This window comes from Mesoplodon bidens, assembly GCF_964165515.1.
Source record: "Mesoplodon bidens genome assembly, chromosome: 18".
NCBI lineage: Eukaryota > Metazoa > Chordata > Mammalia > Artiodactyla > Ziphiidae > Mesoplodon > Mesoplodon bidens.
In genome coordinates, this window is record NC_138175.1 from 59,562,281 (window position 1) to 59,587,326 (window position 25,046).

General features: G+C 44.7%; 3 protein-coding genes across 4 annotated transcripts in view; 1 reads left to right on the forward strand and 2 right to left on the reverse strand.

Annotated features, from left to right (window-relative positions):
* Positions 1-25,046, reverse strand: part of LOC308606595 (zinc finger protein 154-like) — a 318,213-nt gene that overhangs the window by 211,299 nt on the left and 81,868 nt on the right. The window lies entirely within an intron of this gene.
* LOC308606583 (zinc finger protein 154-like) overlaps positions 1-25,046 on the forward strand; it is a 289,896-nt gene that overhangs the window by 85,922 nt on the left and 178,928 nt on the right. The gene's annotated exons all lie outside the window — the stretch shown is intronic.
* On the reverse strand, positions 8,409-24,915 carry LOC308606577 (uncharacterized protein). Its single transcript, XM_081217624.1, has 3 exons — positions 24,702-24,915; positions 23,307-23,433; positions 8,409-14,209 (listed from the first exon to the last, which is right to left on the reverse strand). Exons 1-3 carry the CDS (start codon positions 24,732-24,734, stop codon positions 11,478-11,480), a joined length of 2,892 nt encoding a protein of 963 aa, XP_081073750.1. The 5' UTR covers positions 24,735-24,915; the 3' UTR covers positions 8,409-11,477.

Here is a 25,046-nt window from a genome sequence, read left to right on the forward strand (position 1 = left end):
AAAAAGGAAGTCTTTTTAATAAACAGTACTGGAACAACTGAACATCATATACCAAAAAAAAAAAAAAAATCTAGACACAAACCTTACACCCTTCACAAAAAAATTATCTCAAAATGGATCATATACGTAAATGTTAAATACAAAAAAACTTAAAACTCAGCAAGTAAACAAAAACTCAAATACAGAATGAGCCGAACACCTTAATAGACAAGCCTCATTAAAAGAAAATGTACATATGACAATTCAGCATATACAAAGAGGCAAAGAAATGCAAATTAAACTCAAGAGATACCATTACATACCTATAAGAATGGCCCAAGTTGGGCTTCCCTGGTGACGCAATGGTTAAGAATCCGCCTGCCAATGCAGGGGAAATGGGTTCGAGCCCTGGTCTGGGAAGATCCCACATGCCTCGGAGCAACTAAGCCCGTGAGCCACAACTACTGGGCCCATGTGCCACAACTACTGAGGCCCGCGTGCCTAGAGCCTGTGCACCGCAACAAGAGAAGCCACCACAATGAGAAGCCCATGCACTGCAACGAAGAGTAGCCCCCACTCGCCACAACTAGAGAAATCCTGCGTAAAGCAACAAAGCCCCAATGCAGCCAAAAATAAAATAAATGAAATAAATTTATTAAAAAAAAAAAAGAATGGCCCAAATCCAAACACTGACACAAATGCTGCTAAGGGTGTGGAGGAACAGGAATTTCATTCATTGCCCACTGAAATGCTTAACGGTACAGCCCACTTTGAAAGAGAGTTTGGCAGTATTCTACAAAACTAAACTCTTACACATCATACAGAAATTGTACTCCTTCGTATTATAAAAAAGGAGTTGAAAACACATCCACACAAAAACCTTCACACAGATATTCACAGTAGCTGTATTCATAACTGCCAAAACTTATAAGTAGTCAAGAATTCCTTCAGCAGATAAATGGACAATCAAGATAAATCAAGATACCGGGAACATTATTTAGAGCTGAAATGGAATGAGCTATCAAGTCATGAAAAGACATGCAAGGGAATTCCTTCACGGTCCAGCGGTTAGCACTCGGCACTGTCACTGCCATGGCCCGGGTTCTGGAACTAAAATCCTGTAAGGCACGTGGCAGGGGGTTAAAAAGAAAAGAAAAACAGAAAACTTAAATGCATGTTATTAAGTGAAGGAAACCAAGATGAAAAGGCTGCATAATGTATGACTCTAATTATATGACACTCTAGAAAAGGGAAAACATACAGACAGTAAAAAAAAAAAAAAAAAAAATCAGTGCTTACCAAGGAGTACAGGGGAAGAAAGGATGAACAGGTGGAGCACAAAGGATTGAAACACTGAAAACTATTGAAACCACTCTATAATGGGGAATGCGAATCATTAAACATTTATCAAAGCCCATAGAATGTACAATACCAAGAGTCAACCCTAATGTAAACTTCAGATTTTGAGTGATAATAATGTGTCAGTATAGACGCATCAATTTTAATACTTGCTTGGGGGATTCCTGAGTCAATACAATACCTACTAAACTCCCAATGACATATTCAAAAAATAGAAAAACTCTTCCAAAAATTCAAATGGACTCTCAAGGGATTCCATATAGCCAAAGCAATTATGAAAAAGAACAAAGTTGAAGGACTCACACCACCCGATTTCAAACGTTACTACAAAGCTACAGGAAGCAAAATACTATGCTACTAGCATAAAGACATATATACACAGCAATGGAATAGAACAGGGAGTAGTCTAAAAGTAAACCCTCATATTTATGATCAAATAACTTTTGACCAAAGGACCATTACTATTCAATAAGGGCAGCCTTTTCAATAAATGGTGCTGGGAAAACTGGATACCCGCATACACAAGAATGAAGTTGGGAACTCACCTAATACCACATATAAAATTTCACTCAAAATATATCAAAAGCCTTGGGACTTCTCTGGTGGTGCAGTGGTTAACACTCCACACTCCCAATGCAGGGGGCCCGGGTTCAATCCCTGGTCGAAGAACTAGATCCCACATGCGTGCCACAACTAAAAGTTTGTGAGCCGCAACTAAAGAGCCCTCAAGCCACAAGTAAAGAGCCCAGCTGCCATAAATAAGAGTGCAACCAAATGAATAAATAATAAATTTTAAATATATATATATATCAAAAGCCTAAATATAAGAGCTAAAACTATAAAATTCTTAGAAAAAGCAAAGGGGAAAAGCTTCAAAATGTTCGATTCAGTTATGATTCCCTGACTATGACAACAAAGGCACAAGCAACAAAAGAAAAAATACAAAAACTGCACCTAATAAAAATGAACAATTTTTGTTGGATACCTTTAAGTTACACAACATTATGCGTCAATTATACCTCAATAAAGCTGGGGGTGGGGCGGAAGCGAAAAAAGAGACAAACTTTTGTACATCAAAGGACACTATGAACACAGTAAAAAAGCAACCACAGAATGAGAGAAAATATTTCCGAATCAGGTATACAACAATGGATTAATATCCAGAATACATGGATGATGCCTTGAACTCAACAACCGCCAAAGAACCAACTTGATTAAAAAGTGGAAAAAGGGGGCTTCCCTGGTGGCGCAGTGGTTGAGAGTCCGCCTGCCGATGCAGGGGACGCAGGGTCGTGCCCCAGTCCTGGAGATCCCACATGACGTGGAGCGGCTGGGCCCGTGAGCCATGGCCGCTGAGCCTGCGCGTCCGGAGCCTGTGCTCCGCAACTGGAGAGGCCACAACAGTGAGAGGCCCGTGTACCGCAAAAAAAAAAAAAAAAAAAAAAAGGAAAAAGGACCTGAATTATTCTAAAGATATACCTATAAACACACCAATAAGCACACCATTATGGAAATGCAATCGAAATGAAAAAGATACACAAGTTCACATCCATTAGGACGACTATTATGAAAAAAAAATAACACATGCTGGTGTGAATGCAGAGAAATTGGAAACTTGGGAAAAGGTTCACGGTCTGTTTCAGTAGTGACCGAGTCAGTGACTGTTGTACAGTCAGGCACAAATAAATGTCAGGTTCAGGAATGAAGCAAAACTTCGGTACCGTGGATTGTGACATTCGCCTGGTCGGAGAGGGCAAGCAAGGAGAGAGCTACCCGGCTGATTGCAACACTACTGACCCTGAAGCATCACGTGCAAGACTTTGGGGCTACAGGTGTCCAGGCACTAAGGAGTAGGGAGGCACTAGCCTAGCTGTAGTAACCACAGCACACAACCAAGGAATTTAATAAGTGTGCCCAGGGTCCAGATGTGAGAAACAGAGCTGTCTTTGGGTAAGAAAAGAAAAGCAGAGCCTAGGTCAGAGGATGGAGGTGGGTGTGAGGGCCTTGCCCAGCATGCTGACAAGGGCAAAGTTCTCCAGCATGACATCAAGGTACAGGTGGATCTGAACCTCATTAAGAAGACATCATCCCTCCCAGGAGAAGTACACGGCCACATCCTCAAAGGTCACACTGCCCTGGTATAACAGGGACAAATAAAACCATGAACAGTCTCACTCCCGAAAACCCACAATGCATCTTCCCACACATTTCCCCTACTGCCCGACCAGATGGAGACTCCTGAGACCTTGGGAGGGAAACCTCCCTCCTCTAATCTGAAGCTCCCATTGCTTCCAGAATACACAGGCAGTCATTTAAAGCAGAAATCCTGCTCTTCTGTGTTATTTCCACTAAAAAAAAAAAAAAGGAGACCTGCACTTACCGAAACCAACTCAGCCTCACCTTGACGCACTTCCACAACTGGTGTCGAATCCAGGAGTAACCTGACACAACTCCTTCCATTTGAGGTGGGGAATGCGACCCCCTCCATAGAAACCGGCCTCCACTCAGGAACCTGAACATGGGGTTCTCCAGGGTTCCCAAACCAAAGGGCTGGGAAAATGACTAGTGAAGAACCCCAAGACCCTTCTTAAATACAGAGAATGTGTGCGTGGGGTCACACCATGTGAGGGGCTGGGACAACCTCCATTTAACGAAGGTGCTTCTCTGGCCCTTGGAATCTGTGGGATTCCTCCAGGCGATGGAGGATAAGTGACCAGGGCTGTGCTCCAGGGGCACAGGCCTTCCCTGGCCCCCTGGCGGCGCCAGAACGAGGTAACCTCAGGCTGACCAGCACACATCTCCTCTGTGCCCGAGTCCCCAGTGCTACCGCTTACCAGGTGGCACCTTGGAAAAGCCCCAACTTCCCTCTGCCTCACTGTCCTCATCACCCCCTACATTATGTTCTTCCATTGAGCAGGCTTTGGAGTATTTTTAAAACCCTAACTCAAATCATGTCCTTCCTATGCTCAAAACTCTCCACAGGGACTTCCCTGGTGGTGCAGTGGTCGATAATTCGCCTGCCAATGCAGGGGACACACTTCAATCCCTGGTCCGGGAAGATCCCACGTGCCGCGGAGCAACTAAGCCCGTGCGCCACAACTACTGAGCCTGTGTTCTAGAGCCCGCGAGCCACAACTACTGAAGCCCACGTGCCTAGAGCCCGTGGCTCCTCAACAAGAGAAGCCACCGCAATGAGAAGACTGCGCACCGCAAGGAAGAGTAGCACTGGCTCGCCGCAACTAGAGAAAGCCTCCGCGCAGCAACGAAGACCCAACGCAGCAATCAATCAAATAATAAATAAATAAACGAATGAGTAAACGAATGAATAATCATTCATTCATTTATATAAAACCAACTCTCCACCGCTCCCAGGGCCCAAAGAGAAAGGTACAACTCTCATCTACCACTCCAGGTGCAGCCTGGCCTCAAACTGCGTTCCTCCCAGAAACAGGATGGACTCCAGGTTCCGAATGTTCCTCCTTTAGTTGCGTCTACAAGGCTCACCAGACCACATTACACTGGTGGTCAGAAATAGGGACACGACACCTGAAGGCCTCACTGTCTTGGACCAGACGTAAACAGGCGCCTCTCACGCCGGCCGTTCGTATTTGGGTGGGGAAACGTGCAGGGGAGAACCCGGAGCACGCAGCGTTTACCTTAGCCGGGTCCCTCAGCACGGCCGCCGCCACCGAGTCCCCAAGCGGAGGGGCCACAGCCCAGTGACCAGGTCGGACTCGGCATGGATACTCCACGCAGACCGCGGTCTCCCTGGCCCCGAGACCCACCCCTGTGCAGTGCACACAAGACCTCCTTTTGTGCCTTCTTGCCCCGTCAACTGACCCCCAACATCACACACCTCGACTTTCTGACGAGCTGCCCAGACGCCACAGCAATCAAAATGTCCGCCACGAAGACGGCCCTCTGCCGGAGGTTTGCCCTCCCGGAAATGCACCCTTTCAGGATTTTCATTGGATCAACGTTGCTGCCTTAACGCAAGTTATCCTGGGTAATGTAGTGCAAAGGCCTCAGGAAGCACGGGGCCCCACACCTGAATCACTTTGAAAACAGCCAAGCAGCCCCCGAGAAACGCTGGGAAACGACTTCTAGGGCGGGAGTCGGGCGCGGGGTGGGGGGTAGGGGGCTCCATTCTTCTTACGGGGGCGGGGGTGTGGGGGTGTAGGGGGCTCCGTTCTTCTTACGGGGGCGGGGAAACTTTCCGGTGAGTGTTGAGCATTTAAGGCTCTATAATGCTACTGATTGCTGAAGTGTTTGGATGTTATCTCAGACTCCACGAAGCCAACCCAAGTTGACATCCACTGGTAACAGGAAGCAAATAAACATTATCCTATTGCTCTTGAAACGCATGCGGTCTGAAGCGTTAGTCATCTTGTAAGCTTTGGCAAGGGACAAGAGAAAAGTAAGACAGGACCCTGACCAGGAATATGGAAAGGAGATATTGGGCAGCCCTGAAGCAGCTGGACAAGAGGGAGATCGCGGGTTCTGGTCACGTCAGAAATGGCTCTCCTGTCTGCATAGTCAATGACTGTGCACAGCTCAGCAAGAGATGGATGATCAGGCCACCCACCACGGCTGTCCTCTTGCTCTGTACATCCCCTGGTCCAGCCGTCTGATTCACCTGCACCCTACTCACATGGCTGACCTTCCGTCTTAAACATAAACCCTAATCAGCAAACACCTGGGTACGTGCCCAGGCCTCAGCTAGTTATTAATCTTTACATCAGAAACTCTCCACTTAGTGTTATCAGAGGGGATGTGAGGAGCATGCTCTCTGCTGCTTTCCTTGATAACCAATGAGCCAGCACGATGTCAATTCCCTCCTTCTCAGAAGCTAAAACTGCTGAAACATCCTGCCTGCTGCCTGCCTACCAAGATGGGGTGTCTCTCCAGGACCTTGCTTTGGATGACTTAGATCCAATATCCATTAAAACATTGATGTCTCTGTCACTCATTTAGCAATACATCTTGCACCTGACAGCTCCTTAGGAAGACCACTTGTCTACTTACAAACGGCCCCCTTCCTTCAGGGCCTGCATTATTGTCTTGTCTGTATACACCAGAGTCTGGCTCTGAGCAACCAAAGGCCCCTCATTCGCTGCAGGGTCCCTCCTTCAAGGCACAGAAACTGTATGCAGATGCCCAGGGGTCCATCTCTGCTGGTCAGGCCGCATTTCTACCTCCTCAGCCTCAGGACAAAGATCAGTTCCTGTGGCTGACTGAGCCAGGATTGGGTGGGGGGGGGGTGTCTTGAGGCCAGTGTCAAGGATGCTTCCCGTCCTGGGAGACTGTCTTAAGGCTGTCCAGGCGGGAGTGTGGAAGTGATGGCTCCGAGCCTGAAACCCCACTTCGGGACCCCTTAGGGCAGGGGCATCCCGGAGTGGACCAAGACCCTCGAGCGTGGACCCAGGGCCACAAAGCTTCTTTTATTTCTTCCTCATCAAAGCGCACGTGGCCTCTGGGCCCTGAAGGAGGATTCAGCCAGGAGGAGGGGGATTGGTCACTGCCACTCAGGGGTGCACTTCTGTGAGGGAGCCGGGCCATGGCAGTGAAAAAAAAAGGACTCAGCCTTTGGGCAAACATTCTGGATTTCGTATCTTGGGCCAAGCCTGAGGGAGCATGGGGGACACAGCCTGTGGGACCAGGGAGGAATCCCAGCCCAGGGGTCTTTCGTATGGCCCACCTTTGTGTGGTGCCACCATCTCCAGGATTCCCCCGTGTCCCCAGGCCACCCTGCCCTCCTCTGGGAGTCTGTGGTTCCCCTATCCCCCACCCTGGAGACCACCTAGCTCTCTTCCTTTATCACTGACTCCTCTGATAGCTTACCTCAGATCACACGTGGTGCCCCTGGACTTGGTGCACATGGGTCCGCAAAGGAAAAGGCCTCAACAGGTTCCCTCTAGGACACGGGAGCAAGAAGAGACACGAGCGAACCAGCCCTTGTGGGGCGCCCATAGGACCCTCCACCCTGCACACCTGGGCCTGACTCCTTCTGAGAAACCCCAGCAAGAACTGGCATGAACTCAGTAACCCAGGAACCCCCAGCGTCTTCCCAAGTCAGGGTGTCTGGAAAAGCAGCCCCCAGATGTGGCGAAATCCATGAAGGTAATAGCTGCTGGAGACCAACAATCAACAATTACAGAATGGGACAGATGAAGATCACTTGGACTAGAGGGCAGAAGGTTAGGACCCCCTTACCAGGGAACTGGTTGTGGTTCTGCATCTCCTGTAAGAATAAACCCATAGGGGGACCTGCTGTGCTACTAAGGAGGTGGGGCAGGGGAGCGGAGTCATTCCCTATTTCCTTTTGATCTTGACAGGTTCAGAGTAAAGTACATCAAAATAGCGCACCTTGGCATACAGAATATCTTAAGCTCAAAAAGATTAAGAAAACCACAGAAGGAGAAAGGTCAATATGACCTCCCCCCCACTGCTTTAGAGAAAACTGCCAACCAAGATTTCTATATACAGCAAATATGTCCTTCAAGAATGGATGAAACAAAACGATTTGAAATGAGAAAATTAATGCACAATTAACCCGGAAAAATCAACATTAAAAGTTCTATTCAAGGACAATGAACAATGGATTGTAATTCCAGTTGAAAGATCAGTGATGACAAAAGGAATGATAACTGAAGAGAGAAATGCATGTGTTGATTGACATACATGTCACTAATTGTGTAAAGCATGAGTAATATTTCCTTACAGATTTAGAATGACAGAATCCCTATGCATATCTTGAAAAACATATATTCCTATGGGAAAAATTAATGTTTTAAACCCCTTGTAATATGCAGAACAAAGAAAAAAATGTATTTATAACTCTGTGCTCTAATGTGTTAAATAAGTGATTTGGCACTTAAACAATAAATAGAATAAAGGTATATATTTTCAAAGCTAGAAGTAAAGAAAATTGAATTACAAATAACTAATAAATAGAGGGTTAAAAAAATTTTTAAAGCCAAGATAAAGAACAAGGGGCAGGGGAAGAAATCCACAAAATAAAAGGATATATTTCAACCCAAATATATCAACAATTACATTAAATGGCTTGAAATAGGGGCCTCCCTGGTGGCGCAGTGGTTGAGAGTCCGCCTGCCGATGCAGGGGATACGGGTTCGTGCCCCGGTCTGGGAGGATCCCATATGCCGCGGAGCGGCTGGGCCCATGAGCCATGGCCGCTGGGCCTGCGCATCCGGAGCCTGTGCTCCGCAACGGGAGAGGCCACAACAGTGAGAGGCCCGCATACCACAAAAAAAAAAAAAAAAAAAAAAATGGCTTGAAATAAACATTCAAAGTAGCTGTCAGTACTTTTGGATGGCCCTAAACTTCCTTAGCAAGGGATTTAATTTTCATCAAGTGAAGTCTGAGGGCAAGTTTTGAATTTCTATTCAAAGAATAACTAATGTTCCCTGGCAGGCTCAAACACATACAGCTACAGATGCTACAGATACACACCACCACCACACAAGTCTTCCTATCCAGCCTCATCTAACCCTGGCAGGCCCAAGGAAAGCAAGGCCACATAAAACTCATCTACCCAAATAACTGTCAGGGAGCAGTCCTGCCTATTTTATGTCCCAGGCATCGGAAACTCTGGCTGCAGTTACTCAACATAGCTGACAGCTGATCCAGAAATCTAACAGAACAAGCTAAGCCTCAGGCCCACAACTGCAACGACTCGCTCTTGAGGACTGAAGGGAAAAAAAATCATTCTCTGGGACTCACCCCATCATCTCAATTATGCACACGTCCTGCCAACTCTGCCTCCTAATGTGTCCCAGGTCATCCTGTCCTCACCATCTCCAATGCCACCATCCTGGGCCGGTCCATCATCAAAGGGCTCCCAACTACACAAAGGCGTCTGTCCTCTCTCCTACAGCAGTTCTTCCCTCCTAAGTTCACTCTCCACACAGAAGCCAGAGACATTTAGAAACAAATAGATGATCACACCATCTTGCTACACCCCTTCTTCAGCCTCCCAGTGTAGTAGGAACAAAATCCAAAGGATATCACCATAAAGAAGTGATCAAAGGAAACACTGCCAATACTGGGAAAACAGACATCATGTTTCCTGATTTGGTATACTGAAAAAGACAAGGCAGCACTTTTGTATTATCTTGGACGGGAGCAAAACAGCAACAATAAAAACAATAAACCACATAATCTGAATCTATTTATAAGAATACCTTACTGTATACCAAGTGAGGGAAATTTTACAAAATAATTGTCATGTATTGTATAAAAAATACCAAGGGAAAACAACTTGAAGGAAATCAGAGAGATTGTGTCAGAATGGACATTAAAGGGAGATGAGAAATAAATGTAATTTGTGCAACTTTATATGGTTCTGGACTGAAAAGACTAGATATAAAGGACATAAATAGGATGCTTGAGATCAGTAGGATGGCAGTTCTCTGCATTACACTGGTATTCCCTAATATGCCAGAAGTCCTAATAAAGAAAATGAACATTTAACAATTGGAAAAGAGGAAAGCACGCTGTCCTTCCTTAACACAGTATTTCCACAACTGTCCACCTTCACTAAAGTCCTACTCTGGATACTCTATTTACTCTTTCAACCCATCCCAAACCCCCGTTTTTCCTCAACTGTAACTTGCTCTTTTTGTCCCTTTTCATAGGAGCATCTCATTCTAATATTGCATGAAATCTAATTACCTAGGTGCAGTTTCCATCAACTATAATATTGCTTCCATAAGGACTGACTCCTTTTTATGTCTTGGACATGAATATATCCCACTTACTAGAATATGCCTTACTCACAAGATTGCTGCTGTATTTCTTGAGACACTGAACACATATGACAACAGACGTGTGTTCTTCCTTTGCCTCACTTCGGATAGTTTTTCTAACTCCATTATGTCTTGTCCGTTTCACGATTGCTTTGCGTAGTATTGTCATTCTAACAATCTTACTTCTTCCAATGCAAGAGCACAAGATATCTTTCCATTTCTTTATCTCCAATCTTCTTCATTGTTTTATAGTTTTCTAAATATATGTCTTTCAAGCCCTCAGTTAATTTGCTACTAGGTATTTTATTCTTTCTGATGCAAACTGAAGCAATTTTTTTTTTTACTTTTTCTGATGGTTCATTATTAGTGTACAGAAATGCAACAGATGTCTGTATATTTGTACTATATACTATAGCTTTGCTGAATTCGTTAATTAGTTCTAAGAGTTTTGAGGTGGACACTAGGGTTTTCTATATAAAGTATCATGTTATCTGAAAATACTGTTTTACCTCTTACCTTCCAATTTGGATGCTTTTCCTTGTCTGATTGCTGGGGCTAGGACTTCCAATACTATGTGAAATGGAAGCGGTGGGAGTGGGCATCCTCTTCTTCCTGAATTTAGGGGAAAGCCTTTCAATTTTCCACCAGTATGATGTTTGCTGTGGTTTTGTCATAAATGGCCTCTATTGAGATATGTTCCCTCTATACCCACCTGGATGGGTTTTCATCATGAATGGATACTGAATTTTGTCAAATGCTTCTTCTGTCTACTGAGATGCTCATGTTATTTTTCATCCTTCCTTCTGTTAATGTGGTGTTCTATATTGATTAGTTTTCTCTGTCCTGGGAGTGGGTCGCATCCACATCCCAAGGCTGAGTCTGTTCCTCGAATTTGGCTGCCAAACATCCACTGCAAACCTGTGGCATGGAGTTAGCAGGACCAGATCATTATCGGGTACATAAATCGGATCCTTCATAGGAAAGCCATCAATATTTGTTCCCAGTGAAACGACAGTCCTGTCAAGTCACATGTGGGGAGGAGGGGGTGTCCTGAGCAGGCCTCTTTGTGTCTGTGTGGGGGTGATAAGAGGGTGTCCGAATGGACGTGTTCTTTGAGTCCCCAAAACAGGGTAGGGAGTGAAAGAGGAGCGCTGTGACCAGACTCCTCATGGCCTGAACCAGTCAACCTAGCACTGTATCCTAAATCCCTGTCCATTGCTAAAAATTCACAAGCAGATGACACCCGTTCTCTCACCCGGAGTTTCCTCTCTAGAAATGGTTCATCTGTTGCATGATGACTGCACCTGTTCCCCCCATTCTGTTACCATGTCAAACTCCTCCAAACCCCAGTGGCGTCCTTATTGGCTGCATTCATAGGGTATTTTCTCCACGGTGGACTCTCTGATGATGAATTAAGCTGCACTTTTGGATAAAAGATTTACCACATTCTTTGCACTCATGAGGCCTTTCTCCAGTATGGATTTTCCTATGGGTACTGAGGATTTGTCTTTGGCTAAAAGATTTTCCACATTCACTGCACTCATAAGGCCTTTCTCCAGTATGAACACTCTGATGATTTCGGAGGCCAGACCTAGAAGTAAAAGATTTCCTACATTCCTTACACTCATAAGGCCTTTCTCCTGTGTGAACTCTCTGATGATTTTGGAGGCCAGATCTTGCAGTAAAAGATTTCCCACATTCCTTACACTCATAAGGCCTTTCTCCCGTGTGAATTCTCTGATGATTTTGGAGGCCAGCTCTCGCAGTAAAAGATTTCCCACATTCATTACACTCATAAGGCCTTTCTCCTGTGTGAACTCTCTGATGTTTAATAAGGCCAGAAATAACAATAAACAATTTCCCACATTCACTGCACTCATAAGGTCTTTCTCCAGTATGAACTCTCTGATGATTTCGGAGGCCAGACCTAGCAGTAAACGATTTCCCACATTGGCTGCACTCATAAGGCCTTTCTCCTGTGTGAACTCTCTGGTGTATAAGAAGTTGACATCTATGAATAAAGGACTTCCCACATTCACTACACACATAAGGCCTTTCTCCTGTGTGAACTCTCTGGTGTATAAGAAGTTGACATCTATGAATAAAAGATTTCCCACATTCACTGCACACATAAGGCCTTTCTCCTGTGTGAACTCTCTGGTGTATAAGAAGTTGACATCTATGGATAAAGGATTTCCCACATTGGCTGCACTCATAAGGCCTTTCTCCAGTATGAATTCTCTGATGATTTTGGAGGCCAGACCTAGCGGTAAAAGATTTCCCACATTGATTACACTCATAAGGCCTTTCTCCTGTGTGAACTCTCTGGTGTATAAGAAGTTGACATCTATGAATAAAGGATTTCCCACATTCACTGCACTCATAAGGCCTTTCTCCCGTGTGAACTCTCTGGTGTATAAGAAGGTGACATCTATGAATAAAGGATTTCCCACATTCACTGCACTCATAAGGCCTCTCTCCTGTGTGAACTCTCTGATGATTTTGGAGGGCAGACCTAGCTGTAAATGATTTCCCGCATTCATTGCACTCATAAGGCCTTTCTCCTGTGTGAACTCTCTGGTGTATAAGAAGTTGACATCTATGAATAAAGGATTTCCCACATTGGCTGCATTCATAAGGTCTTTCTCCAGTATGAATTCTCTGATGATTTTGGAGGCCAGACCTAGCTGTAAAAGATTTCCCACATTGGCTGCACTCATAAGGTCTTTCTCCTGTGTGAACTCTCTGGTGTATAAGAAGTTGACATCTATGGATAAAGGATTTCCCACACTGGCTGCACTCATAAGGCCTCTCTCCAGTATGAATTCTCTGATGATTTTGGAGGGCAGACCTAGCTGTAAAAGATTTCCCACATTCACTGCACTCATAAGGTCTTTCTCCTGTGTGAACTCTCTGGTGTATAAGAAGTTGACATCTATGGATAAAGGATTTCTCACATTGGCTGCACTCATAAGGCCTTTCTCCAGTATGAATTCTCTGATGATTTTGCAGGACAGACCTAACTGTAAAAGATTTCCCACATTCACTGCACTCATAAGGCCTTTCTCCTGTGTGAACTCTCTGGTGTATAAGAAGTTGACATCTATGAATAAAGGATTTCCCACATTCGCTGCACTCATAAGGCCTTTCTCCTGTGTGAACTCTCTGGTGCATAAAAAGTTGACATCTATGGATAAAGGATTTCCCACATTCACTGCACTCATAAGGCCTTTCTCCAGTATGAACTCTCTTATGTTGAAGGAAATTGGACTTTTTGCTAAAAGATTTTCCACATTCACTGCATTCATAATGCTTTTCTCCAGTGTGAACTCTCTGATGTTGAATGAAGCTGGACCTTTGGAGAAAAGATTTAGCACATTTCTTGCATGCATAAGGCTTTTCTCCGGTGTGGATCTTCCTATGCACACTGAGGTGGTGGCTTCGGCTAAAGGATTTTCCGCATTCACTGCATTCATAAGGCTTTTCTCCAGCGTGAACTCTCTGGTGTTGCATAAGATTACAACTTTGGGTGCATGCTTTCCCATATTTGCTGCACTCACAAAACGCTTCACTAGTGACGACTCTCTCACACATATCTGTGTGGCTGGAGCCTTTCCTGCCTTCTCCCCAGCTCCGATGAATTGTTCCACTGTGAAAAACAGCTTCACACTCGTGACTGTTGTTCCGTTCCTTCCTGATATTAGTGGCCTGTTGCTGAAGTCCCATGTTGGCTGCTAATTTCTTCCCAATTTCACTGTAAACAGAGAGATTCCCTGATGCGTAGACTGTAAAGCTCTTCAAAAATGCAAGTCTCCTCACATCACATCGGAAGGGTTTCTCTCTAATGTGCTGCTTCCGGTGCTGTTGAAGGTTTACAGTGAAATAGAACTGTTTCCCACATGCCCCACATGTGTATGCTTTCTGGCCCCTATTTGTTCCCCGCTCTTCAGCCAAGTGCAAAATGTCTCTCAAGACTGGGACGCACATCTTACAGGGCTGGGCCTTCTCAGATGAACCTGCCCTGGGGGTCCTAATCTGTGATACTCCCTCCACACATATGTTCTCTTCAGAAGGTGTCTCTTCATCGACTCCACGCCAAGAACCTGAAAACAAAGACGTGATGGTGAAATTCATGTTGACGCTGTTGGATGGGGGTGACACCATCACAACTGTATGTCTGACACATGAAAGAACCAATCCACGGGACTGTGTTCAGTAAATGGAATTGGGGTCAAATTGAGGATGCAGCTGTTCTGCATTATTGGGACTTAAGGTCACAGAATTGAGGAGGCCTCACCAAGCACAGGACACAAGGACTGGATGTGGCCCAAGGGTGAAAGGTATGTTCTACAGTTCACTCCTCTGTCAATGGCTTTCACTAGGACCACATCTGGTGCTGATCTGTGATACTGTGCACAAGTATATGCCCATGCACCAGAAAATCTTACTGAAACAGTAGCTGGTATTCATGGAACATTAAAGTATACCTGCCTAGTGCCATTCAACAATACCTGCACAATGTCATAAAGTACTATAGAGAAAACAATGTGAAGACTACATGAAAGAAGTGGCTTAGAGAGGTGGTAGGGAATAAATCCCAGGCTGCAGTCAGAATAAAAATGAGTAGTCGTAGAAATGACAAGTTGGCAGAGTACCAAGAATGGAGAAAAGACAAAAGAAGTGATTTGGGGCCACTGGCAATAGGGCTAAAACACTAATCACACAAGATATGTTCCTGATATGACTTAAAACACAGACCTGATATCAAGCCATCCCCCAGCTGCCATTCATCTTGGCCAGACTACCTGTGAGCTCTTTTTGCTGAGGCCAGAGTCATTTCCATCCCGTGAAGCCCCAAGGACTCTCCATCCCCAGTTGAACAACTACATAAGACACAAATGACACAAGGCCTAATGGAATGTCAGGATGGGTGAGTGGCCAATACAAACCCAGAGGAACTAAGCAAACAACAGACAAAGGAACGGGATTTAAATACTACAAACAGAAACGTCAGTGGAGCCAGAGAGAAGGATGTACAGTGGATGGTAGGAAACAAAATGTAAACAAAATGTTAGGTGTTTTTCTCCCCACCTGAAAAACAGGGGATGGGTTAGGAATCCATCTTCCTACCTGAAAAACACTGGATGGAGTAAAAGGTGTTAGGAATCCACTCCCAACCTGACCAACAATGGATGGAGTACAAGGTGTTATGAATCCGTCTCCCCACCTGATTTTAAGGGCCAGTGTCTCTTTTCCCGCTCTTCATTTTTCTGGTTTTTCACTTTTGGAGAGTGAGATATTTAAGGACTAAAGACATTCAAAATCAGCCACTTATATGGAGGAATTTTAAAAGTCATAGTGCACCCCCAAGAAAGGCACAGTGAAAAGTGTGCCTTAAGTTTACACCTCATGTTGATATCCAGAAAAGAGTCACCTGAAAACATCAAAAAAAAAAGAGAAGCCCCCACCAGCAAACCCTTGTTAAAGTGAATATAGGATCTCCAGAGTTACGGTATTATAAGATACAAATGCTCAGTTTACAATGACAAAAACTCAGAAGACATACAAAGAAACAGGAACGTATGATGCAGTCAAAGAAAAATAACAAATCAACCGCAACTGTAACTTATAAACAGGTACACAAAAAATAGATGGCGAACTAACTAGAAAGACTTAAAAACAACTGACTAAAGGATGTTCAAGTAACTAAAAAAAAAAAAAAAAAAAAAACCCAGGTGTACAGAAAAAAAAATGTTGCCTGAACAAAGTGGGAATAACAATAAAGAGGGCTTCCCTGGTGACGCAGTGGTTAAGAATCCGCCTGCGAATGCAGGGGATACGGGTTCAAGCCCTGGTCTGGGAAGATCCCACATGCCACAGAACAAATAAGCCTGTGCACCACAACTACTGAGCCTGCGCTCTAGAGCCCATGAGCCACAACTACTGAGCCCACATGCCACAACTACTGAAGCCCGCGTGCCTAGAGCCCGTGCTCCGCAACAAGAGAAGCTGCCGCAACGAGAAGCCCATGCACCGCAATGAAGAGTAGCCCCTGCTCGCCACAACTAGAGAAAGCCCACGCACAGCAACAAAGACCCAATGCAGTCAAAAATAAATAAATAACTTTACAAAAAAAAGAAGAAAAAGAAAAAGTATAAGTATTGTAAAAATGGAAATTTGGGAACTGAAAAGTACAATTGCTAAAAAAAACAGGTGTACAGGAAAATAAAGTGTTGCCTGAACAAAGTAGGAATAACAATAAAGAGATAGAAAGTATAAGTATTGTAAAAAAGGAAATTTGGGAACTGAAAAGTACAAATGCTGAAGTGAAAAAAAAATTAAAAACACTAGAGGGATTCAGAACAGAAAAACATAGCACACTTATGGATTGATATGAATAGGAACATCCAAAAATCTAAATAAACTCCAAGCAGAATAGACTGTGAGAGCCATACTGCAGCACATTATAATAAAACTGTTGAAATGCAGAGACAAAGAATCTTGAAATCAGAGAGAGAAGTGACTCATTCCAGACAAGGGATCCCCAAGAAGGTTATCAGCACATTTCTAATCAGAAATCTGGCCAGAAAGCAGTGGGCTGATATATTTAAATTGTTGAAGGAAAACAACATGTCAACCAATAACCCTACATCAGGGAAACATCCTTCAAAAACTAAGGAAAATTAACATATTCCAACGTAAACGAAAGCTAAAGAAGTTCTTTAACACTAGACTTGCCTTGCAGCAAAAGCTAAATGGATTCTTTCAGGTTGAAATGAAAAAAACACTAAACGATAATTCAAAGTTATATGAAGAAATAATGATCTCTGATAAAGGTAAATCCATAGAAAATTATAAAAGCTACTGTGATTGTAAGTTTATAACAGCACTTTTTCTTTTTCTACCTGATTGCAGAGGATCATGCATTTAAAGAAACCGTCGTCTGAGGTTAAACACGACGCATACAAGTGTGTAATTTAGTAAAATCAATACTAGAAAATGGTGGGGATAGAGCATTACAGAAGCAGAGATGGTTTTGTAATGTTATCGATGGTAAGCTGGTGTAACTTAAAATTAGTATGCTGGTAGGTGTAGGGTATAAAATGTAATCCCCATGGTAACTACAAATCATCATAGAATGTACACAAAGGAAATGAAAAGACAATGAAAACATATCACTAAGGCTTCCCTGGTGGCGCAGTGGTTGAGAGTCCGCCTGCCGATGCAGGGGACACGGGTTCGAGCCCCGGTCCGGGAAGATCCCACATGCCGTGGAGCAGCTGGGCCCGTGAACCATGGCCCCTGGGCCTGCGCGTCCGGAGCCTGTGCTCTGCGACGGGAGAGGCCACAACAGTGAGAGGCCCGCATACCGCCAAAAACAAAACAAAACAAAAAGAAAACATATCACTAAACAAATTTAACTGAATACAAAAGGAGAAAATAACAAGAAATAAGGAACAACAAGCGCTATGGCATACAGAAAACAAAGAGCAAAATGCCAAAAATACCTCTTATCAGTAATTGCTCTAAATGTAAATGGATTAAACTCTCAAAGCAAAAGACAGATTTTTTATAATGATCCAACTGTATGCTGTTGACAAAAGTCAATTAAATTGAAAATGAAAGGTTAGAAAGAAATGTTTCATGCAACTAGTAACCAACAGAATACAGGGGTGGCTATTATTCATATCAAACAATAAAGAAGTCTAGGGACTTCCCTGGTGGTGCAGTGGTTGAGAATCTGCCTGCCAATGTAGGGGACACAGGTTCAATCCCTTGTCTGGGAAGATCCCACATGCCGTGGAGCAACTAAGCCCGTGCATCACAACTACTGAGCCCATGTGCCACAACTACTCAAGCCCACACGCCTAGAGCCCATGCTCTGCAACGAGAAGCCACCACAATGAAAAGCCTGCATGCCGCAATGACGTCCCAATGCAGCCAAAAATAAATACATAAAATAAATAAATTTTTAAAAAGGGCTTCCTTGGTGGCGCAGTGGTTGGGGTCTGCCTGCCAATGCAGGGGATGCGGGTTCATGCCCCGGTCCAGGAAGATCCCACATGCCGTGGAGCAGCTGGGCCCGTGAGCCATGGCCGCCGAGCCTGCACGTCCAGAGCCTGTGCTCCGCAACGGGAGAGGCCACAACAGTGAGAGGCCTGTGTACCGCAAAAGAAAAAAAAAAAAAAGACCCAACGCAGCCAAACATAAATAAATAAATAAATAAAAATAAGTACATATACACACCTCACAGTAGACAATCGAAAGATATGAAGCAGGGCTTCCCTGGTGGCGCAGTGGTTGAGAATCTGCCTGCTAATGCAGGGGACACGGGTTCGAGCCCTGGTCTGGGAAGATCCCACATGCCGCAGAGCAACTGGGCCCGTGAGCCACAACTACTGAGCCTGCGCATCTGGAGCCTGTGCTCCACAACAGGAGAGGCTGCGATAGTGAGAGGCCCGCGCACCGCGATGAAGAGTGGCCCCCGCTTGCCGCAACTAGAGAAAGCCCTCGCACAGGAATGAAGACCCAACATAGCCAAAAGTAAATAAATAAATTAAAAAAAAAGATATGAAGCAAAACCTTACAGAACTGAAAAGAGAAACAGTTCTACTATAGTATTGGGACACGTCAATGCTCTGCTCTCAGCAATAGACAGGAACAATAGTTTAAATTAGATAAAGATCATACAAACTGTCCTTTCCGACTGAAGCAGACTGAAGATAGAGATCAAACACATATGGAAAACTTAAACATCCACAAATTTCTGGAAATTAAACATGCTTTGAAACAACCAATGGGTCCATGAAAAAAAAAAACAGGAAACTAGAAAATACTTAAGAGACTAAAGAAAACAATAATATAACATACTAAAACTTATAGAAAGCCACAAAAGCAGTACTAAGGAGAAAATTTACATCTATAAATGCTTACATATAAACAAAGAAATATCATCAATCAACAACTTACCTTTACAACTTGAGGAACTACAAAACAAACAAACTAAACAAAGCCTTCTGAAAAAAGAAATGATGAAGATTAGAAAAACAAAATATCCAGAACATTCTGTTCTTAACAAAGCCTGCCCTCAGCAGAAACTACTTAACCAGAGCCTAACCTACTGTCATTTTATCAGAGCCTAACTTACCTGGGAAAGAGGAAATACCCAACTACAGCCCCCAATACCCATCCTGTCCCAACGAAGGGAGGGAAAATTAAATTGAGAAGAAGTTGTGAAGTTCAGGATCCAGACACACAGGCTCATTAAAAGATTGAAAATTAAATATAATATGAATGCTAACAGCAACATGCATGCTTCTGCTCTCCACATCTTACCAACACATCAATAAAGGCCTATCTACAATGGTTCCTTTTAGGGAATACATCATGCCAGTTACAAAGAAAAAAATTACAGGGCCAACTAAAAGGCCAAAAATCAAAATTTGAAAAGGCCAAGGAAGCTTCAGAACTAGAATCAGATATCACAGGGAGGGACTTCTCTAGGGATCCAGCGGTTAAGTCTCCACAGTTCCACTGTAGGGGGCACTGTTTCGATCCCTGGTAAGGGAACTAAGATCTTGCATGCTGGGAAGGGAGGGGAGGGGAGGGGAGGGGAGGGGGGAGAAGAAAGAAAGGAGGGAGGGAGGGAAATCACAGGGATGTTGGAAAGATCAAATTGGTAATGTAAAACAATTATGATTAATACGCTAATTAATGCCTGCTAATGGATAAAGCAGACAGCATACAAGGCAAGAAAAGCAATGCACGCAGAGATGAAAATTCTAATAAAGAACCAAGAGGAAATGCTAGAGATCAAAAAGAACAGAAGAGGAATGAAGAATGAATAGGATGGGCTTATTACGACTGGACACAGCTCAGGAAAGAATCTCTCAGCTTGAGGTTCTTGTAGTAGAAACTTCTAAAACTGAACAACAAAGAGAAAAAGGGCTAAAAAAAAAAGTATCTAAAAACTGTATAACACCTGCAAATGCTTTAACATACATATATAGAAACATCAAAAGGAAAAAAAGAATAAGGAATAGAAAAAGTATTTCAAGCAATAATGATGGAGAATTTCCACCAAATTAATGTCAGACACCAACCCACAGATCCAGGAAGCTCAGAGAACATCAAGCAGGTTTAATGCCAAAAAACTACACCTAATCTGGGGCTTGCCTGGTGGCACAGTGATTAAGAACCCACCTGCCAATGCAGGGGACACAGGTTCGAGCCCTGGTCCAGGAAGATCCCACATGCTGCGGAGCAACTAAGCCTGTGTGCCACAACTACTGAGCCTGCACTTTAGAGCCCGCAAGCCACAACTACTGAGCCCACATGCCACAACTACTGAAGCCTGCGAACCTACAGCCTGTGCTCCACGAGAGAAGCCACGACAATGAGAAGCCCACACAGCACGATGAAGAGTAGCCCCCGCTCACCGCAACTAGAGAAAACCCGCACACAGAAACGAAGACCCAACACAGCCATAAATAAATAAATATATATATTTTTTAAAAAACAAAAAACTACACGTAAGCATATCACATTCAAATACAGAAAAAAAAAAAATCCCAAAAGAAATCAGAGGAATAAACACTTTAGTCATGGGGAAGCAACAAAACGAATAACATCTGAATTTTCAGAAATCATGCAAACAAGAGAAAGGAGTGAAACGTTTAAAGTTTGGCAGGGGTGGGGTGGGGGGGTGGTCAACGTGAGCCTAGAATTCAGAATGCAATAAAATTACTCTTCACTCTTCAACAGTGATGGTGAAATAAACACTTTCTTAGGTGCACAAAAATCATGAGAATTCATTTTAAAAAAGTTCTTTAGAGAGATGGAAAATAATACAGATCAGAAATTTGGCTTTCACAGAGAAAAGAAGAGCACTGTGGAATTTTAAAAGTTTCACTGACATAGAATTGATGTGGAACATTGTATTTGTTTAAGCTGTACAACATAATTTGATACGTGTATACACTGTGCAGTGATTACGATAAGTTTAGTTAACACCACAATACAATTTTTTTCTTCTGATGAGAACTTTTAGGATTTACTCTCTAAGCAAATTTGAAATACACCATACAGTATAATTAACTATAATCACTAAGCTATGCATTACGTCCCCAGAACTTAATCACGTTACAACTAGAAGTCTGTAGTTTCTGACACCACTCACGCATTTCATCTAACCCTGTTCACCCACCCCCTACTCTGGCAACCACTAATTTCTGTTTGTCTCTGAGTTTGGGGGGAGGGGGTGTGTGTGTGTGGTTTTTTTTTTCTTTAAAGATTCCAGAGACTTCCCCAGTTGTCCGGTGGTAAAGAATGCACCTTCCAATGCAGACGACGCAGGTTCAAGTCCCTGGTGGGGAAACTAAGATCTGACATTCTGCGGGAAAACTAAGCACGCACGCCACAACTACTGAGCTCACGCACCTCAACTGGAAACTGTGTGCCACAAATATAGAGCCCACAAACCCTGGAACCTGCATACCACATCTAGAGAAGAGAAAAACCTGCACACCACAACTGGAGAGAAGTTTGCGCCGCAACGAAGAGCCCAAGCATCCCAACGAAAGATTCTGCATGCCTCGATGAAGATCCCACGTGCCGCAACTAAGACTCGTTGCAGCCAAAAGGAAAAGATTCCACATGTATGTGTAATTATGGAGTACAACTGACTCTTGAACAACATGGGTTAGAACTGCATGGATCCACTTACACATGGTTACGTTTAATTAAATAAACACAGCACCACATGATCTGTAGTTGAATGAATCCACAAATGCGAAACTTCAGAATCACAGGGCTGACTGTGAAACTTCATCATCTGCAGATTTCAGTATATACAGGGGCTCCTGTAATCAATCCTCTGGAAACTGGCAAACAACTGTATTTGTCTTTCCCTGTCAGACTTATTTCACTTAGCATAATGCCCTCAAGGTCCATCCATGTTATTACAAATGGCAGGATTTCTTTCTTTTTTAATGGCTGAACAATATTGAGTAGTGTTCCATATACAGCACATATGTTACCCATTCATCCATCAATGCACACTTAGGTTCTTTTCATGTCTCGGATAGTGTAAATAATGCTGCAATAAACAGGGGGTACAGATATCTTGTTTTTTTATTTAATAAATTTATTTATTTATTTTTGGCTGCTTTGGGTCTTCGTTGCTGCACACGGGCTTTCTCTAGTTGTGGTGAGCAGGGGATACTCTTCGTTGTGGTGCATGGGCTTCTCATTGCGGTGGCTTCTCTTGTTGCGGAGGATGGGCTCTAGAGCGCAGGCTCAGTAGTTGTGACACACAGGCTTAGTTGCTCCGCGGCATGAGGGATCTTCCCAGACCAGGGCTCGAACCTGTGTCCCCTGCATTGGCAGGTGGGTTCTTAACCACTGCGCCACCAGGGAAGTCCCCAGATATCTTTTTGATATGATTTCACACCCTTTGGATAAACACACAGAGCTGGAATTGCTGGATCATACTGTAGTTCCTTATTTAATATTTTAAGGACTTCCCTGTGGTGCAGTGGTTAAGAACCTGCCTGCTAATGCAGGGGACATGGGTTCAACCCCTGTGCCGGGAGGATCCCACATGCTGCAGAGCAACTAAGCCCAAGCACCGCAACTACTGATCCTGCGCTATAGAGCCTGCACACCACAACTGCTGAAGCTCACATGCCTAGAACCTGTGCTCCACAACAAGAGAAGCCACTGCAATGAGAAGCCCACACACCACAAAGAAGAGTAGCTCTCACTCGGCTCAACTAGAGAAAGCCCACACGCAATGAAGACCCAATGTAGCCATAAATAAATAAATAGATAGATAGACAGACAGACAGATAGATAGATAGATAGATAAATAAATAATGTTGGGTGCAGAAATGGAGCAAACTTTGGGTAGTATGGATCCATACCCTCACTTGGCCCAAGAGAGGGCAAGCAAGGAGGGATCTCTAAAGTGGACTGCAACACTGCTGAACCCGAATGGTCACCTGCAAGACTTTGGGGCTACAAGTTTCATGGCACTAAGGAGTAGGGATGCACTCTGCCTAGCCATTGTAACCGCAGCGCTTAACTTTAAGAAGAAAGCAGTGCCCATGGTCCAGATGTGAGAAGGACAGAACTACCCTTGGGGAAAAGGAGAAAGGCAGAGCCTAGCTCAGAGGATGGGGGTGGGTGTGAAGGCCTTACCCAGCATGCAGACAAGGGCAAAGTTCTCCAGCATGACATCAAGGTACAGGTGTATCTGAACCTCATCAAGAAGACACCATTCCTCGCAGGAGAAGTACACGGCCACATCCTCAAAGGTCACACTGCCCTGGTATAACAGGGACAAATATAACCATGAACAGTCTCATTCCTGAAAACCCACAATCCAACTTCCCACACATTTCCCCTACTGCCCAATGAGATGGAGCCACTTGAGACCTGGGGGAGAAAACCTCCCTCCTCTGATCTGAACCTCCCAGTACCTCCAGAACACACAGGCAGTCATTTCAAGTCTAACTCCAGTTCTTCCCTGTTTATTTCCATCAGAAAAAAGGAGACCTGCACTTACCTAAACAAGCGCAGCCTCACCTGAAAACACTGCCACAGGGACTTCCCTCGTGGTCCAGTGGTTAAGGCTACGAGTTTCCACTTCAGGGGGCACAGGTTCAATCCCTGGTGGGAGAACTAAGGATCCCGCATGCCGTGTGGTGGGGCCAAAAAAACAACATTAAAAAAACACTGCCACATCCTGGTACCGGTTCCAGGAGTAACCTTCCACACCTCCTTCCATCAGGGGTGGGAAACTAGAACCCCCTCCACAAAAGCTGGCCTGCACTTAGGAAACCAAGCATGGGGTTCTCCAGGGTCCCCAAACCAAAGTGCTGGGAGAATGGCAGGTGAAGAGCCCTAAGTTACCTCAAATACAGAGAGTGTGTGCGTGGGGGGTGAGAACAAGCGAGGGACTGGGACAACCTCCACTTGCCCAAAGTGCTTCTCCAAGTCCATGGAATCTGTGGGAAAAGGCAGGCGATGGAGGAAAGTGACCTAGGCAGCGCTTCAGGGGCTCACACCTTCCCTGGACCTGTGTCCAGTACCGGAGCCAGGTAAGCTCGGGCTGACTTGCTAACCTCTCCTCTGTGCCTCCATCCTCAGCGCTCCCACCTACCAGTTGTGACCCTGAAAAAAGCCACAACTTCCCTCTGCCTCAATGTCCTCATCACTCCCCTACATTCTGCTTTCCGCTGAACACTTTGGATTATTTTTAAAAGCCTAGCTCGGGTTGTGCCCCTCCTTTATTCAAAACTCTCCACCGCTCCCAGGGCCCTAAGAAGAGAAACACAACCACTCATCTACCACTCCAGGTGCAGCCTGGCCTCAAACTGCGTTCCTCGTAGAAACAAGATGGACTCCGGGTTCCCGAATATCCTGCTTCAGTTTTATCTCCAAGCCTCACTCAGACCACATTACAACGGTGGTCAGAAATAGGGACACCACCCCTGCAGGCCTCACTGTCCTGGACCAGACGCCTCTCAATCAGGGGTTTCGTATTCGGGTGGGGAAACGGGCAGGGGAGAACCCGGAGCCCGCAGCATTTACCTGAGCAGGGTCCGTCAGCGCAGTCGCCGCCATCGGAGCTCCTGGGAGGAGAGGAGTGGCGACAGTCGAGGGATCCGGTCGGACTTTGTACCGATGCACCCCGCAGGCGGCGGTGTCGCCAACAGTCAGGCCGTCCCTTTGCAGTGTGTACAAAGCCTCCTCCTGCGTCTTCTTGGCCCGTCACCTCGCTCCCATCACCGAACACTCCGACCTTCCGACTAGCTCCACGATCAAAATGGGCGCCACGAGGACGCCGGAAGTTCTTCTCCCGGAGGTTCGCCCTCCCGGAAATGCCCCCTTCCTGGATTTTCATTGGATGAACGTCGCTGCCTTAGCGCAAAGTCT

Excerpts from the sequence above, each read along its gene's own strand:
- LOC308606577 (XM_081217624.1), bottom strand. The coding sequence starts at position 24,734 with ATGGCGGCGACTGCGCTGACGGACCCTGCTCAG. Across the intron at positions 23,434-24,701 it reads CGCTGACGGACCCTGCTCAG|GGCAGTGTGACCTTTGAGGA; the intron begins GTAAATGCTGCG and ends CTGTTATACCAG. Across the intron at positions 14,210-23,306 it reads TGCCCTTGTCTGCATGCTGG|GTTCTTGGCGTGGAGTCGAT; the intron begins GTAAGGCCTTCA and ends CTTTGTTTTCAG.